This window comes from Nuphar pumila, chromosome 16 (assembly GCF_984573655.1).
Source record: "Nuphar pumila chromosome 16, dmNupPumi1.hap1.1, whole genome shotgun sequence".
Taxonomy (NCBI): Eukaryota; Viridiplantae; Streptophyta; class Magnoliopsida; order Nymphaeales; family Nymphaeaceae; genus Nuphar; species Nuphar pumila.
Window position 1 is genome coordinate 37,317,800 of NC_143264.1, and position 13,846 is coordinate 37,331,645.

Genomic DNA, 13,846 nt, shown 5'->3' on the forward strand with positions numbered 1-13,846 from the left:
CTTTCGTTTTTGCCTTGCCATCGACTCAGCGTATTCGGGAGGAATACCTATTCCACTATTTTACCCGATATGTAATAGGAAAACCCTTGATCTGGGGCAAGATCAAGTTGTTGGGTGATGGGTTCATTTGTGAAGCTCATTTACCAAAACCAGTGTCGTGACTTACATAGCACCCAAACACTGCGTCATCGGATGTCAGATTCGAGAAAATCACATGTCATATGTTGGCAAGTTGTGGGTCGTTTCGAAAGATTTAAAATGTTAAAATAGTTTTTTTTTTAAAACATTATATCTTTGCGAAACACACTCCCGAAGCTCCTATTAAGGACCTATATCCCTTTCCTCGTAGTGTACTCTTGAACATGTGAGGCATGTTAGTACTACGACGATTGGATGATGGTCTTATGACCTCGATTAGTGCTTTGTGTACGTTGTTGAAAACACATATAAAAAAGAATGGGATCGCCTTCATAGGCAAGATGTTCGTCTTGGTCTAATGGACCAGAGCATGAAGAATGAGGCAACGGCTAAGAAACCCCGTCGTGCTCAATTCAACCTGGCTTCGTCAAGAGAGAGGACGAAGGGTACCAACTCTGATGCACAGACCATTTATGGCTTTTTACGGGCAAAAGACCCGTCTTCCCCCGTCATCGGAGGTTAGGGGGGATTGGGGCTATAATAGTTAGCCTAACACTTCTGTAAAAGTTGGATACATCCCTATCAGGCCTTGGGGACTTACTCTCTCGATCATCGGTCGTCTCCATATGAATAGGATTCAATCAAACAACCGAGGTATCTTAAAATACTTAACATAATGAACACTCGGCTTGGACTCGGCTCTTTCGACTCACGTGCCATGTATGTACCCGCATGGCCGGTTAACAAGTAATAACTAATTTGAGCATGCTCACTTTTCAGTTTGTTGCACTTAGCTTATTTCTCCAGTTTATTTGCTTAGTTTGCTCGTTACGACCTACTGCATAAATTATTCATGCCTAATTTAGTTCTTTCTGTTTTTGTGCTCTCCTACTAGTTTTTCGCAAAACTAACCCATTTCATGGGTACAGATGACGAATAGGTGCATCACAGGCGATGGCGCGACTGCAAGATGACTTCAGGATCCACTGTTTCTGCTCGTAGTTCTTGTCCTGGATATTTTGGTTTTTGTTACAGTTTCTTTGGAGGGAATCCAAATTTTGTACAACCCGACACTCTTTTAATGGAAGAAATGATTTCCTAAGTATTATTGCAGATCGTCCATGGTAAATCTTTGTTCTCTCACTAACGTGCCCAAAGTTGTCAAACTTATCCTTTTTCTTTTAGAGAAATCGTTTCCGCTGATTTTAAAAATTAACTCTGTAAAGAAAAGGAATTTTTCAACTACTTCAAGGGAATTATAAAGTTCGAAATTTTGGGGCGTTACAAAATGTAACACCAAACTCTTCTAGAAACCACTGAATCCTTATGATTTTAGCAATAACTTGTGTCATAGCTCTATATTTCGCATCGACTATAGACAAAGCAACTCATTGTTGCTTTTTGCTCTTCCAAGAAATCAAAGAGCTTCTAAGAAAAACACAAAACTCATTAGTCGGGAGACAATCTCTAGTCGAACAACGAAAGTCTGAATCACAAAAAGCTCCAACATCTGTAGAAGACGACGAAGAAAAGAACATCCCAAAGTGCATGGTGCCTCTCACGTACTGAATAATTCTAAGCACAATAGCAAGGTGAACTGATGTAGGAGAGCTCATAAACTGACTGACAACATGGACTGCATAAGTGATGTCTCGCTCGGTAATAGTCAAATAGATTAGGCTACCCATTAATTGCTTCTAAATCACAGTATCCTCAAGTTTGTCTCCATTTGTAGCCCTTAACTTGACATTTGCCTCCAATGGAGTGGTAAACAGCTCTATTGGAGTTGTTGGGATCTCTCCCAACTTCTTGTTAAAATGTAATCTGTAATATATATATATATATATATATATATATATATATATATATATATATATATTATTTAATATTATTATATTTTCTTTTATTATTTTATTTTTTTATTTTTTTATTTTTCTTTATTTTCTTTTTTAGCATCTACTTCAATAGAAACTAGATATTTGATCCAGTCAAGTTCCTGTTGGAACTTGACTGTGCAAACAGCTGTTGGACTGTAGTCCAACAGCTATAATAAATGCTGTTGGACTACAGTCCAACAGCTATAATAATAAATGTTGTTGGACTGTAGTCCAACAGCTATATTAAAAGACGTTGGAATCCAACGTCTCTTTTGGAGAGCTCAAAATGAGCTCTCCTCTCTCCCACTTTTTTGTATATATAGGGGTGAACCCCTTCAATGTATATTACTATGCTTCTTAAGCATTTTGTTCATGAATAAAGTATTATTTATTTTTCAAGTGTTCTTCCTTTTATACCCTTTCAAGGGTCATGCTTATAGTGTCTCCAATAGACACTTGTTTGTGAGTTATTTGTGCATTTGTTGAAGACCACCATTTCATTACATGGTATCAGAGCTACGAAATCCTTAGATCTTGAAGTGCTTCCGCCTCGATTTCCGTGCCACATTTACAAAAGGTGTTTCATCACCTTGTTCTTGGCTCAAGAAGATTTGTTTGAAGAAAGGCGAACTTGTGCTACAAAAAAAAAATGGTTTTGTATCGTCTTATTCTTTTGTCTACTCTTTTTCTTTTCTTTTTATTTTTCTCTCTCTCTCCTCCTATTTATTCCTCTCTTACCCTTGTAAAAGATGGATGACAATGATAAGATCACCATCATTCCTATGAAGCTAAATGATACTAACTATGTAATGTGGGCTTCGATTATGAAGCACCACATTTGGGGAAAAGGTTTATGGGGTATAGTGGATGGTTCCGATTTGGAACCTAAACTATCTCTTACCAAGAAAGAGGGTGATAAAGAGGTTCCTCTAACGGAAGAAGAGAAGAGTAAGGCGTTAGCCACTTATGAAAAGAAATGGAAAGAATGGAGGATAGGGCATGCAAAAATTATGGCATGGCTCATCAATAGCATAGACATTAAAAAATGCTCTAGTCTAGCTAAGTTTGAGCATGCCGATAAGGCTTCGAAATACCTCAAAAACATGTATTCCCTTAAAGATATTGCACATGTATGCAATTTACAAGATAAAGTTCGGACAATGACTCAAAAAGATAAAACTATTCGAGAATATTATAATGAGTTGTCCGAACTTTGGGAAGAGTTGGCTCTTCTTGAGCCCAAATGACATTGTGCCGAAGACATCGCGCTTCGCCAAAAGCAACTCGATATGGAACATTTCTATCAATTTGTGAATGGTCTAAGGCCGGAGTTTGAATCCACCAAATCGGCCCTTTTACATCGTGGAAAAATTCCTTCTATTGTTGATACTATAGAAGAGCTCACTATGGAGGAAAATAGACTTAGAAAAAGTACTCCAAAAGTTGATGATGACTCCGTTTTAGCTGTATCTAGACCGGGGAATCATACTCGTACTTACAAGCCGCCTCATTTTGGAAGGCAAAACGGCGACTTTGATAAAAGAAAAGTTATTTGTCATCATTGTCATGAACCGGGGCACTATAGGCCTCAATGTCCAAAGTTAAAAAGAAGAGAAGAAAAAAGAGTTGCATCTGTTGAATCTGAGTCAAAAGATCAAGATGCACCTGTGTCTATGGCTCAACTGATAGAAATCCTTCAACCTCTTCTCAAAGGGGTATCCTCCTCAACCGAAGCCTCAACTGGAGCGGCAGTTGCATCTTTCTCCGGTCCAGGTAACTTTCCTTGGCTTTTAGATTCTGGTGCTTCTTTTCATATGACCCCAAATGTTAATAGTCTATCCGAATGTCTTAAAAATAACTCAAGTGTGTCAAAGGTTTTTACAGCCGATGACACATCTCTCGAAGTAAAAGGAATAGGATGTTTTGAAAATCTTCAAAAATCCAAAAGATTTTTTATCCCAAAAGTTAGATATATCCCTAAACTTAATTTGAATCTCTTATCTGTCTCGCAAATATCTGATTATGGATGTAATATCTCCTTCTCTTCTCATGGTTGTTGGGTACAGGATCGCCAGTCAGGGAAGCTGATTGGGGAAGGCCATAGAGAAGGAGGACTTTATTACATGGACTTTTTGGAATTACCCAAGAATGCATTTTGTTATAATATTCAGAAATTAGAATTGGATTTATGGCACAAAAGGCTTGGCCATCCTCATATGTCTAAAATTCAATATTTTCCAAGTTTGGAAAAATTTTGTAATTCTGAAAATTTTTCTTGTAAAGGCTGCATTCTTGGCAAAATGAAAAGGTTACCATTTCTTAGTAGAACTTTTGTTTCCTCACGACCACTTGAGTTAATACATTCGGATGTTTGGGGCCCCGCACCAGTAATTTCCAAAGGTGGTTATACATATTATGTCATTTTTGTTGATGACTTTTCTAGACATACTTGGATTTATTTTCTTAAACATAAATTTGATGTCTTTGCTAACTTCCAAATATTTCATAAAATGGTTAAAAATAAGTTTCAAAATGATATTTCTATTTTTCGCACTGATTCAGGGGGAGAATTTATGTCCAACGAATTCAAACACTATCTCAATTTACATGGTATTACACATCAAAGATCATGTCCACACACTCCACAACAGAATGGCCTAGCCGAACGCAAACATCGGCACATTATGGAAACTACTAGGACATTGCTAATTGCAAATCAAGTTCCAAAAAGTTTTTGGGCTGAAGCGGTCCTAACTGCCACCTACCTCATTAATAGGATGCCATCTTCCTCATTAAAGAATACAACTCCAATAGAAAAGCTTTTTAACTTAACTCCAGATTATTCTAGATTAAGAGTCTTTGGATGCAAATGTTTTGTTTTCACCAACAGAAATGACAAACTCTCTCCTCGTGCAATCCCATGTGCCTTTTTAGGATATGCTGATAATCAAAAAGGCTACAGGTGTTTCGATTTTCAAAATGACAAATTATATGTGTCAAGAAATGTATCTTTTTTGAAAAAAGAAAGCTTCTTTGAATTTGAAAAATCCAAGGATGTCACTGAATACTCGTTTTTAATTGATCCAATTTCAAAATCCAATGAATGTGATGTTGGATGTGACCTTGACAATGATCAAAGTCCTATTGCTGTTGAAAATGATGATAATGAAGAGCAAATCCATAGGGATGTTAGTCTACAATATTCAAGACGTAGAGAGCAAAATCTTCCATGTGCATTACAAAAATACTCTGAAGTCTCACCTAGAAGAACGTCTAGAATCTCTAAACCTCCAGAAAAATTTGTGTCTTATGAATTTTTTTCACCCACGTATAGGGCCGCTATTACATTAATACAATCATATGTTGAACCATCATCCTATTCTCAAGCAAAAAATCATATAGAATGGATAGAAGCCATGAAAATAGAATTGGATGCACTAGAAAAGGCCAATACTTGGACGATACAAGATATTCCTCCGGGTAAGAAACCTATAGGTTGTAGGTGGGTATACAAAGTCAAAACCAAAAGTGATGGGACCCTGGAAAGATATAAGGCTCGTTTAGTAGCAAAAGAATATGCCCAAGAGTATGGCATCGATTATGAAGAAACATTTGCTCCTGTGGCCCGTATGACCACTGTTAGAACTTTAATAGCCTTGGCCTCCATTAGAACATGGCCTATCTTTCAATTAGATGTCAAAAATGTTTTCCTGAATGGGAATCTCGTTGAAGAAGTATACATGGAAGCCCCACCTGGTATTAGTATCCCTAAGGGTAAAGCTCTTCGTCTAGAAAAAGCTCTTTATGGTCTTAAACAGGCTCCAAAGCCTGGTATGACCGATTTAGTCATGTTATGCTTGATATTGGTTTTCAACCTTGTTTAACTGACACTGCTTTGTTTGTTAAGAAATCTGATGCAGGCATCATTATTCTTCTTCTCTATGTGGACGATATGATCATCACCGGAGGCGACAAATAGGGAGTTGCAAATATCAAATCTCTTCTTAAAACTCACTTTGAAATGACTGACTTAGGTTTATTAAGATATTTTTTAGGCATTGAAGTTGCTTATTCCCCTCGGGGGTATTTGATATCTCAATCTAAATTTGCTCTTGATATCGTTTCCAGGTCTGGAATTACAGATGATAAGAAAGTAGACACTCCAGAAGTTGTCAATGTTAAAATGAAAATTGATGATGGAGAACTTCTTGATGATCCTACTCCTTATAGACAGCTTGTTGGAGCACTTTCTTATCTTTCCATTACTAGGCCAGATATAACTCATGCAGTTCATACAGTCAGTCAGTTTCAGCATGCTCCCACCTCCGTGCACATGGGAGCGATTTTGCGTATTATTAGATACTTAAAATCCTCTCTTTCACGAGGACTCTTCTTGTCTGCTTCATCTTCATTAAATTTAATTGCATATACTGATGCTGACTGGGGAGGTGATCCCAATAATAGACACTCAACTACTGGTTTTTGTGTGTTCCTAGGTGAAACCTTAATTTCGTGGAGGTGCAAGAAGCAGCAGAAAGTCTCTCTTTCCTCCACCGAAGCTGAATACAGAGCCATGGCAACTACCACTATGGAGGTTGTTTGGCTCAGACGATTGCTAGCGGATATGGGAGCCAAAGCAACGCAAGCTTCAAAGATGTGCTGTGACAACAAAAGTGCGATCTACATTGCAAGCAACCGGACATTCCATGAGCGCACTAAACACATTGAGATGGACTGTCACTATGTCAGAGAGGAATACTTACATGGAACCATTGATCTGCCATATGTTACATCAGAATATCAATTAGCAGACTTCTTCACCAAGCCTCTCGCTGCTCCCAGATTTCACTTCCTCTTAGACAAACTTTCGCTCATTGTACCGTAAGTTTGAGAGGGAGTGTTAAAATGTAATCTGTAATATATATATATATATATATATATATATATATATATATATATATATATATATTATTTAATATTATTATATTTTCTTTTATTATTTTATTTTTTTATTTTTTTATTTTTCTTTATTTTCTTTTTTAGCATCTAGTTCAATAGAAACTAGATATTTGATCCAGTCAAGTTCCTGTTGGAACTTGACTGTGCAAACAGCTGTTGGACTGTAGTCCAACAGCTATAATAAATGTTGTTGGACTACAGTCCAACAGCTATAATAATAAATGTTGTTGGACTGTAGTCCAACAGCTATATTAAGAGACGTTGGAATCCAACGTCTCTTTTGGAGAGCTCAAAATGAGCTCTCCTCTCTCCCACTTTTTTGTATATATAGGGGTGAACCCCTTCAATGTATATTACTATGCTTCTTAAGCATTTTGTTCATGAATAAAGTATTATTTATTTTTCAAGTGTTCTTCCTTTTATACCCTTTCAAGGGTCATGATTGTAGTGTCTCCAATAGACACTTGTTTGTGAGTTATTTGTGCATTTGTTGAAGACCACCATTTCATTACACTTCTCTTTTGGGAGACCTTTGGCTGTGTATAAATAGGGGTGAAACCCCCTCTCATTTGTAATCTTTCTTCTATGGATTTACATCGAAAAGAATATTATTTTTTCATCTCTTGTTATTGTGCCCTTTAGTGGGTGTTTGTGAGTGAACCCATTTGTGGTTCTTTGTATGCTCTTGTTGGTATTTTGGTGGAACTCTTTTGAATGACCACTTTTGGTGATTTAAGTGAATATCTATGGAGGAACTCATTTCTCTACACTATTCATATGGCCTATAACATGCTTTTAATGGAAATGACTTATCTTGCAAAGGCCTCCAACTAACCATTCCCTCTCTCATCACATACATTGAACAACACAAAATACACACATATGTATTATCCTTGCAACACATCAAGGGATGCAAATTTTGTAGGCAGACAGAAGTTTTAACAGAATTGTTGAGAGTAAGAGGTTTTTAGAGGTTATTTGAAATTTTAAGTTAATAAGGGACGTATATGTAATTTCTCCTTTTTAGCATCTCTCTATTTAACATAGAGAGTAGCCCTAATATGATTTACAAGTTCTTTTTCTAAACAGCCATCTCTCTCTCTCTCTCTCTCTCTCTCTCTCTCTCTCTCTCTCTCTCTCTCTCTCTCTCTCTCTCTCTCTCTCTCTCTCTAGGGTTCGGTGCTTCTCAAATATTCTTGAACATGGTATCAGAGCACTGATCTCGGGAGCGTGATCAATCTGCAATCGAGCTACACCAACGAGAAAAAAATATTGGAACCAGGTGTGTATTAGAATTTTTTTTTGTAAGATCTCTCATCAGATCTAAGAGCCATCGTGGGTGCGTGCCTTCAAGTCTGGCAGTTGTATCCCTTGAGCCATCGATTTCCACCATCGAGTTCCATCATCGAGTTCCACCAATCTTCGTGCCTTCAAGTCTGGCAGTCGTAACCCTTGAGCCCTCGATTTCCACCATCGAGTTTCATCATCGAGTTCCACCAATCTTCTTTGAAATAGCTGCCGTGATTTTGGGGTTTGGGTGCAGCGAAAATCTCTTTTCATATGCTGCTATTTGTGATCGAGCTCGAGATGTGCTGCTGCTGGTTTTTTTTTGTCCCCTGAAGTAATGAGATTCCTCTTTGTGGTTGTCGTGCTTTATTTTTCTGGGAGCATCAGCTGTCGTGATTTACATCACCTGTCAATATGATTTCAGATGTTGTGATTTTGTTTTATGCTGTGAAAGAAGCATGTTCAGTTGTGTTCAAATCGTGGAAGCATGTTCAGTGAGTCTCTGCTGTGTTGAAAACAAAATTTTTCTTGTTAATGTGAAAGTTATTCTGCTGACGTGGGATTCTGTGTTGGGCAGCATGCGTGATTTCTTGTTGTGTTGGAAAATATCCATGTTTATGTGCTGTGTTGAAAAAAAAAATGTCCCTGGTTATGTGAAAGTGTTTCTGCTGTCGTGTGATTCTGTGTTGGGCAGCAGGCGTGATTTCCTGCTGTGTTGAAAAAATGTCCCTGGTTCTGTGAAAGTTTTCTACTGTCATGGAATTCTGTGTTGGGCAGCAGGCGTGATTCCTTGCTTTGTTGGAAAATATCCATGTTGGGTACAGCTGCTGGTTGACATATTGGCTGACGCGTGATTCAAAATTTTTCTGTTCAAGTGAGTGTATTTGTTTCTTTTGCAGCTGAAATAGTATAAAATCTTCAGTATGGCTGAAACTTCGAAGTGTGATTCCAAAATTGAACATATTGGGGAGTATAAGGCTTTTGCCAATCCCTTCTCGCACGGTTCTTCTGTAAGGTTGAATGAAACTAACTATGTCAGGTGGTCCAGAACTTTTATGATGTTGGTATCTGGACATCGTAGAAAACATATTTTGTTGGAAGACGAACCTACTGAAAAGTGGGAAAATATGCTACTTGGGATGAAGATAATGACATAGTTATGTCATGGATCATGAACAGTGTCGAACCCCATATTGCAGATGGTTTAATTTACTATAATACAGCCAAACAGATGTGGGACAATCTTCGAGATATGTACTCACAAGAGACTAATGTGAGTCGTGTCCTGCAAGTTGAACAGGAGATATATAATTTACAGCAGGGAGATCAGACCTTGGCCCAGTATTATGCCTCTGTCAAGGCTGCGTTTGAAAGACTCAATGCTCACAGGCCTCTTTGTTGCTCGAAGTAAAAGGATCATCAAGAACAGACTATGGTTGCTCGGTTTCTTACAGGTCTATCCTCAGAATTCTCTGTTGCAAAAGTTTAAATGCTGACTAAATCAGATGTACCTACTCTTGCTGATGCATATAATCGTCTGAGTAGACTTGCGATCTCTCTTCCACAATCTCAACCTGTGACTCAGTCATCTGCTCTAGTTGTCTCCTCTAGTTATGGGCGTGGAAATCTTCAGAATTTCAGAGGGCGAGGTCGTGGATGAGGTATGGGAGGCAGAGGAAAGCTTCAATGTACATTCTGTGGAAAATCTGGATATCTAGAAGATCGTTGTTGGGATAAGCATGGTCGGCCAACCAGTTCTTCATCAAAGCCATATGCTCCTAAAGCAAATGTTACTACTATCGAGGCAACAAATGTACAGGATAATATCTCTGCAAGTGACCGTAGTATCACCCTCAGTCGTGCTGAATATGATGAGTTGATAGCTCTTCGTCCTTTGAGTTTCACCCCTCCTATAGCTGGTGTTGCCTATTCAACCGGAAATCATCTTCATCCAACTGACAGTAAGTGGATTATTGACTCTGGTGCATCCAGACATTTGTGTGGAAATTCACTTGTTTTTTCAGATATAAAGGATATTAATGCTCATCGAGGAGTCTCATTAGCCGATGGGAGTTCCTCCCCGGTTGTTGGTCAGGGAAATATTTATATATCCTCCTCATTACAGTTGCAAAATGTTCTTCATGCTCCAAACTTTCCTCAAAGTTTACTCTATTAGTTGCCTTATAAGAGAACAAAACTGTAGAGTAATATTTGATCCGATGGGTTGTCATTTTCAGGATTTGCTGACGGGGAAGAAGATTGGTGGAGGCTATGAAGAAAATGGAGTTTACTACCTACATCATCCAATGGATAATGTTCATGCTGCAGTGGAACACTCATTCAGTCCTGTTCAGTGGCATCGTCGTCTTGGTCATCCTTCATTATCAAAGCTTCTTTCGGTCTTTCCTCAAATTCCTTCCACCACATCATTTCAGTGTGAAGCATGTCAGTTGGGAAAGCATCATCGAAGTTCGTTCCCTTCGAGTCAGAGTCAGTCTAGTAATAAAGTTTTGAACTTCTTCATGCAGATGTATGGGGTCCTAGTAAGATTCCTACTAGGACTCAGTGTCTTTACTATCTTGTTATTGTTGATGATTTCTCTAAGTTGTCATGGGTGTTTTTAATAAAAGAACGATCTGAAGTTCCAAGTATTAGATTGTTCGCACTGATAATGCTCTCGAGTTTAAATCAAAAGGTCTGTTACAATTTTACCAAGATCATGGCATCCAACCCCAAACTTCTTGTGCCTATTCATCTCAACAAAATGGGGTGGCTGAGCGAAAACATCAAAACCTGCTTGATGTTGCCCGGACCATTATGATTCAATCCAATGTTCATGCGTTATACTGGGGTGATGCGATTATAACTGCTTGCTATCTGATCAACTGCATGCCTTCGTCTTCTGTGGGTGATCAAATTCCATTACATATCCTAAAACCTAATGCCCCACTCTTTTCTTTCTCACCAAAAATATTTGGATGTGTTTGTTTTGTACACAAACTTGTCTCTGACCGTGATAAATTAGCTGCTCAAGCTACAAAATGCATATTTATAGGTTATCCCAAAAATCAAAAGGGATATCGATGTTATGATCCTATTTCTCGCCGAGAGTATGTCAGTGCGGATGTATCTTTCTTGGAATCCACTCCATATTACTCCAGTACCGGTTCTCCGCTGCAGGTTGATCCAGCTGAGTCTTTTCCATTACCTATACCTCCTTTTCCTTTGGAATTTATGCCCTCATTACCGAACCAAACTTCATCCTCTTCTAGATTTAATAATCCTCCTTTGGTATATGTGCGTAGAGCTCCACCTCCGCAAGAGCCTTCATCTTCTTCTTCTCCTGAGGTAAGTTCTACTGACAATAGTGATCTTCATGATAATGATAACAGGCCTATTTCTCTACGAAAGGGGACACGACAATGTACCTTATATCCCATATCTCATTTTGTCTCCGATGCCAGAATTGGAAATCAGATGAAGTCTTTTATTTCAGCCTTATCTGTTGAAACTATTCCTCTGAACTATCAACAGGCAGAGCTTGATAATCGCTGGAAGCTGGCTATGCAAGAAGAAATGGATGTTTTAGTATCTCAGCATACATGGGATCTAGTTGATTCCCCAGCAGATGCTGACATTGTTGGATGTAAATGGGTATATACAATAAAGTATAAATTTGATGGTTCTATTGAAAGGTACAAGGCCAGATTAGTAGCGAAAGGGTATACTCAGACATATGGTATTGACTTCTTTGAAACCTTTTCTCCTGTTGCACGGATGGGTATCATTCGTCTTGTTCTCTCAGTAGTTGTTCAGCATGGTTGGAGCTTGTGCCAATTAGATGTGAAAAATGCATTTCTATATGGGGATCTATCTGAGACCGTTTACATGCAACAACCTCCAAGTTTCGAGGTTGAGGGGGAGTGTCAGAAGGTGTGTAGATTGAGAAAGGCGATTTATGCCTTGAAACAGAGTCCTCGTGCATGGTTTCAAAAGTTGTTTGAAGTGATGTCATGCTTTGGCTTTAATAGGTCAGCGGCAAATCATACTCTATTTATCAAGAAAACTAACTCAGGTATAGTTGTTATGGTGGTATATGTGGATGACATCATTCTTACAGGAGACGATATGGAAAATATTGAAGCCACTAAGGCTCATCTTCAAAAACACTTTGTTACAAAAGACCTTGGTTCACTCAGATACTTTCTGGGTATAGAAGTTGCCAGGAACCGTGAAGGGATGGTTTTGTCTCAATGGAAGTATGTTCTTGACTTATTAAAGGAAACGGGAATGTTGGGAGCTAAACGAGCAAATATTCTCATGGACCATAAAGTTCAATTGTTTGAAGAAGGGTCAAAACCGGTTGATAGCAAAAGCTATCGCTCACTAGTAGGGAAGCTACTGTATGTAACTGTTACAAGGCCAGATATTGCTTTAGCAGTAAGCAAAGTTAGCCAGTTTATGGACAAACCAACTGAGGTACACTGGAATGCAGCTATAATGATTCTAAGGTATTTAAAATCTTCTCCTGGAAAAGGGTTATAGTTCAGGAAAGGTGGTAATCTGGAGATAGTGGCCTATTCTGATGCTGACTATGTAGGATCTATAGTGGATAGAAAATCTACCACAGGATTCCGTGTGTTTCTGTGAGACAACCTGATTTCATGGAGAAGTAAGAAGCAAAATGTGGTTTCTAGATCGAGTGCAGAATCGAATATAGGGCTATGGCCCAAACAGCTGTTGAATTGATGTGGGTTCGTACTGTTCTTCATGACCTTCAAGTGAAGGTTTCCTCTCCTATGACCATGATGCGTGATAACAAGGCTGCCACATATATAGCAAACAATTTTGTCTTTCATGAGAGAACAAAGCACATTGAGGTTGATTGTCACTATATAAGAGATATGGTTCAAGCTGGTTATATCTCTACCAAATATCTAAAGTCGGAGGACCAAGTTGCTAATATGTTTACAAAGCCTCTTGCTAGACCAAATTTCTCAAAATGTTGTGACAAACTGAGCATGATTGATATCTATGCTCCAGCTTGAGGGGGAGTGTTGAGAGTAAGAGGTTTTTAGAGGTTATTTGAAATTTTAAGTTAATAAGGGACGTATATGTAATTTCTCCTTTTTAGCATCTCTCTATTTAACATAGAGAGTAGCCCTAATATGATTTACGAGTTCTTTTTCTAAACAGTCGTCTCTCTCTCTCTCTCTCTCTCTCTCTCTCTCTCTCTCTCTCTCTCTCTCTCTCTCTCTAGGGTTCGGTGCTTCTCAAATATTCTTGAACAAGAATCAAACAACTAAAGATATTGCAAGGGATCGATTGGAAGTGCATTCACCAGAATCAACCATATAACAAGAAATAATTATATTCTCTCTTATTTTAAGTGATATCCCACAAAAAGGTATCAATGATGTAATGAAGATCTATATTCTCTTGTTCAATTTTTTTTTAACCCCTACAAAGTGTTAGCATAATTTAAGAAGAAAACTAACCACTATCTCACGTCCCGTGCCAGTTCCAGGCTCTGCATTAAATGAAAGGAATATCCCTTAACAAAATTACATTAAAAAGAAAGCCAA

General features: G+C 38.3%; 1 protein-coding gene across 2 annotated transcripts in view; it reads right to left on the reverse strand.

The window, feature by feature from the left end:
• The window catches only part of LOC149813180 (uncharacterized), a 152,779-nt gene that overhangs the window by 93,917 nt on the left and 45,016 nt on the right, over positions 1 to 13,846 (reverse strand). For both annotated transcript variants that reach the window (XM_089992187.1, XM_089992186.1), the window contains exon 5: positions 13,760 to 13,791. In XM_089992187.1, the coding sequence (XP_089848313.1) occupies positions 13,760 to 13,791 (32 nt within the window). The remainder of the gene's footprint in view (positions 1 to 13,759; positions 13,792 to 13,846) is intronic.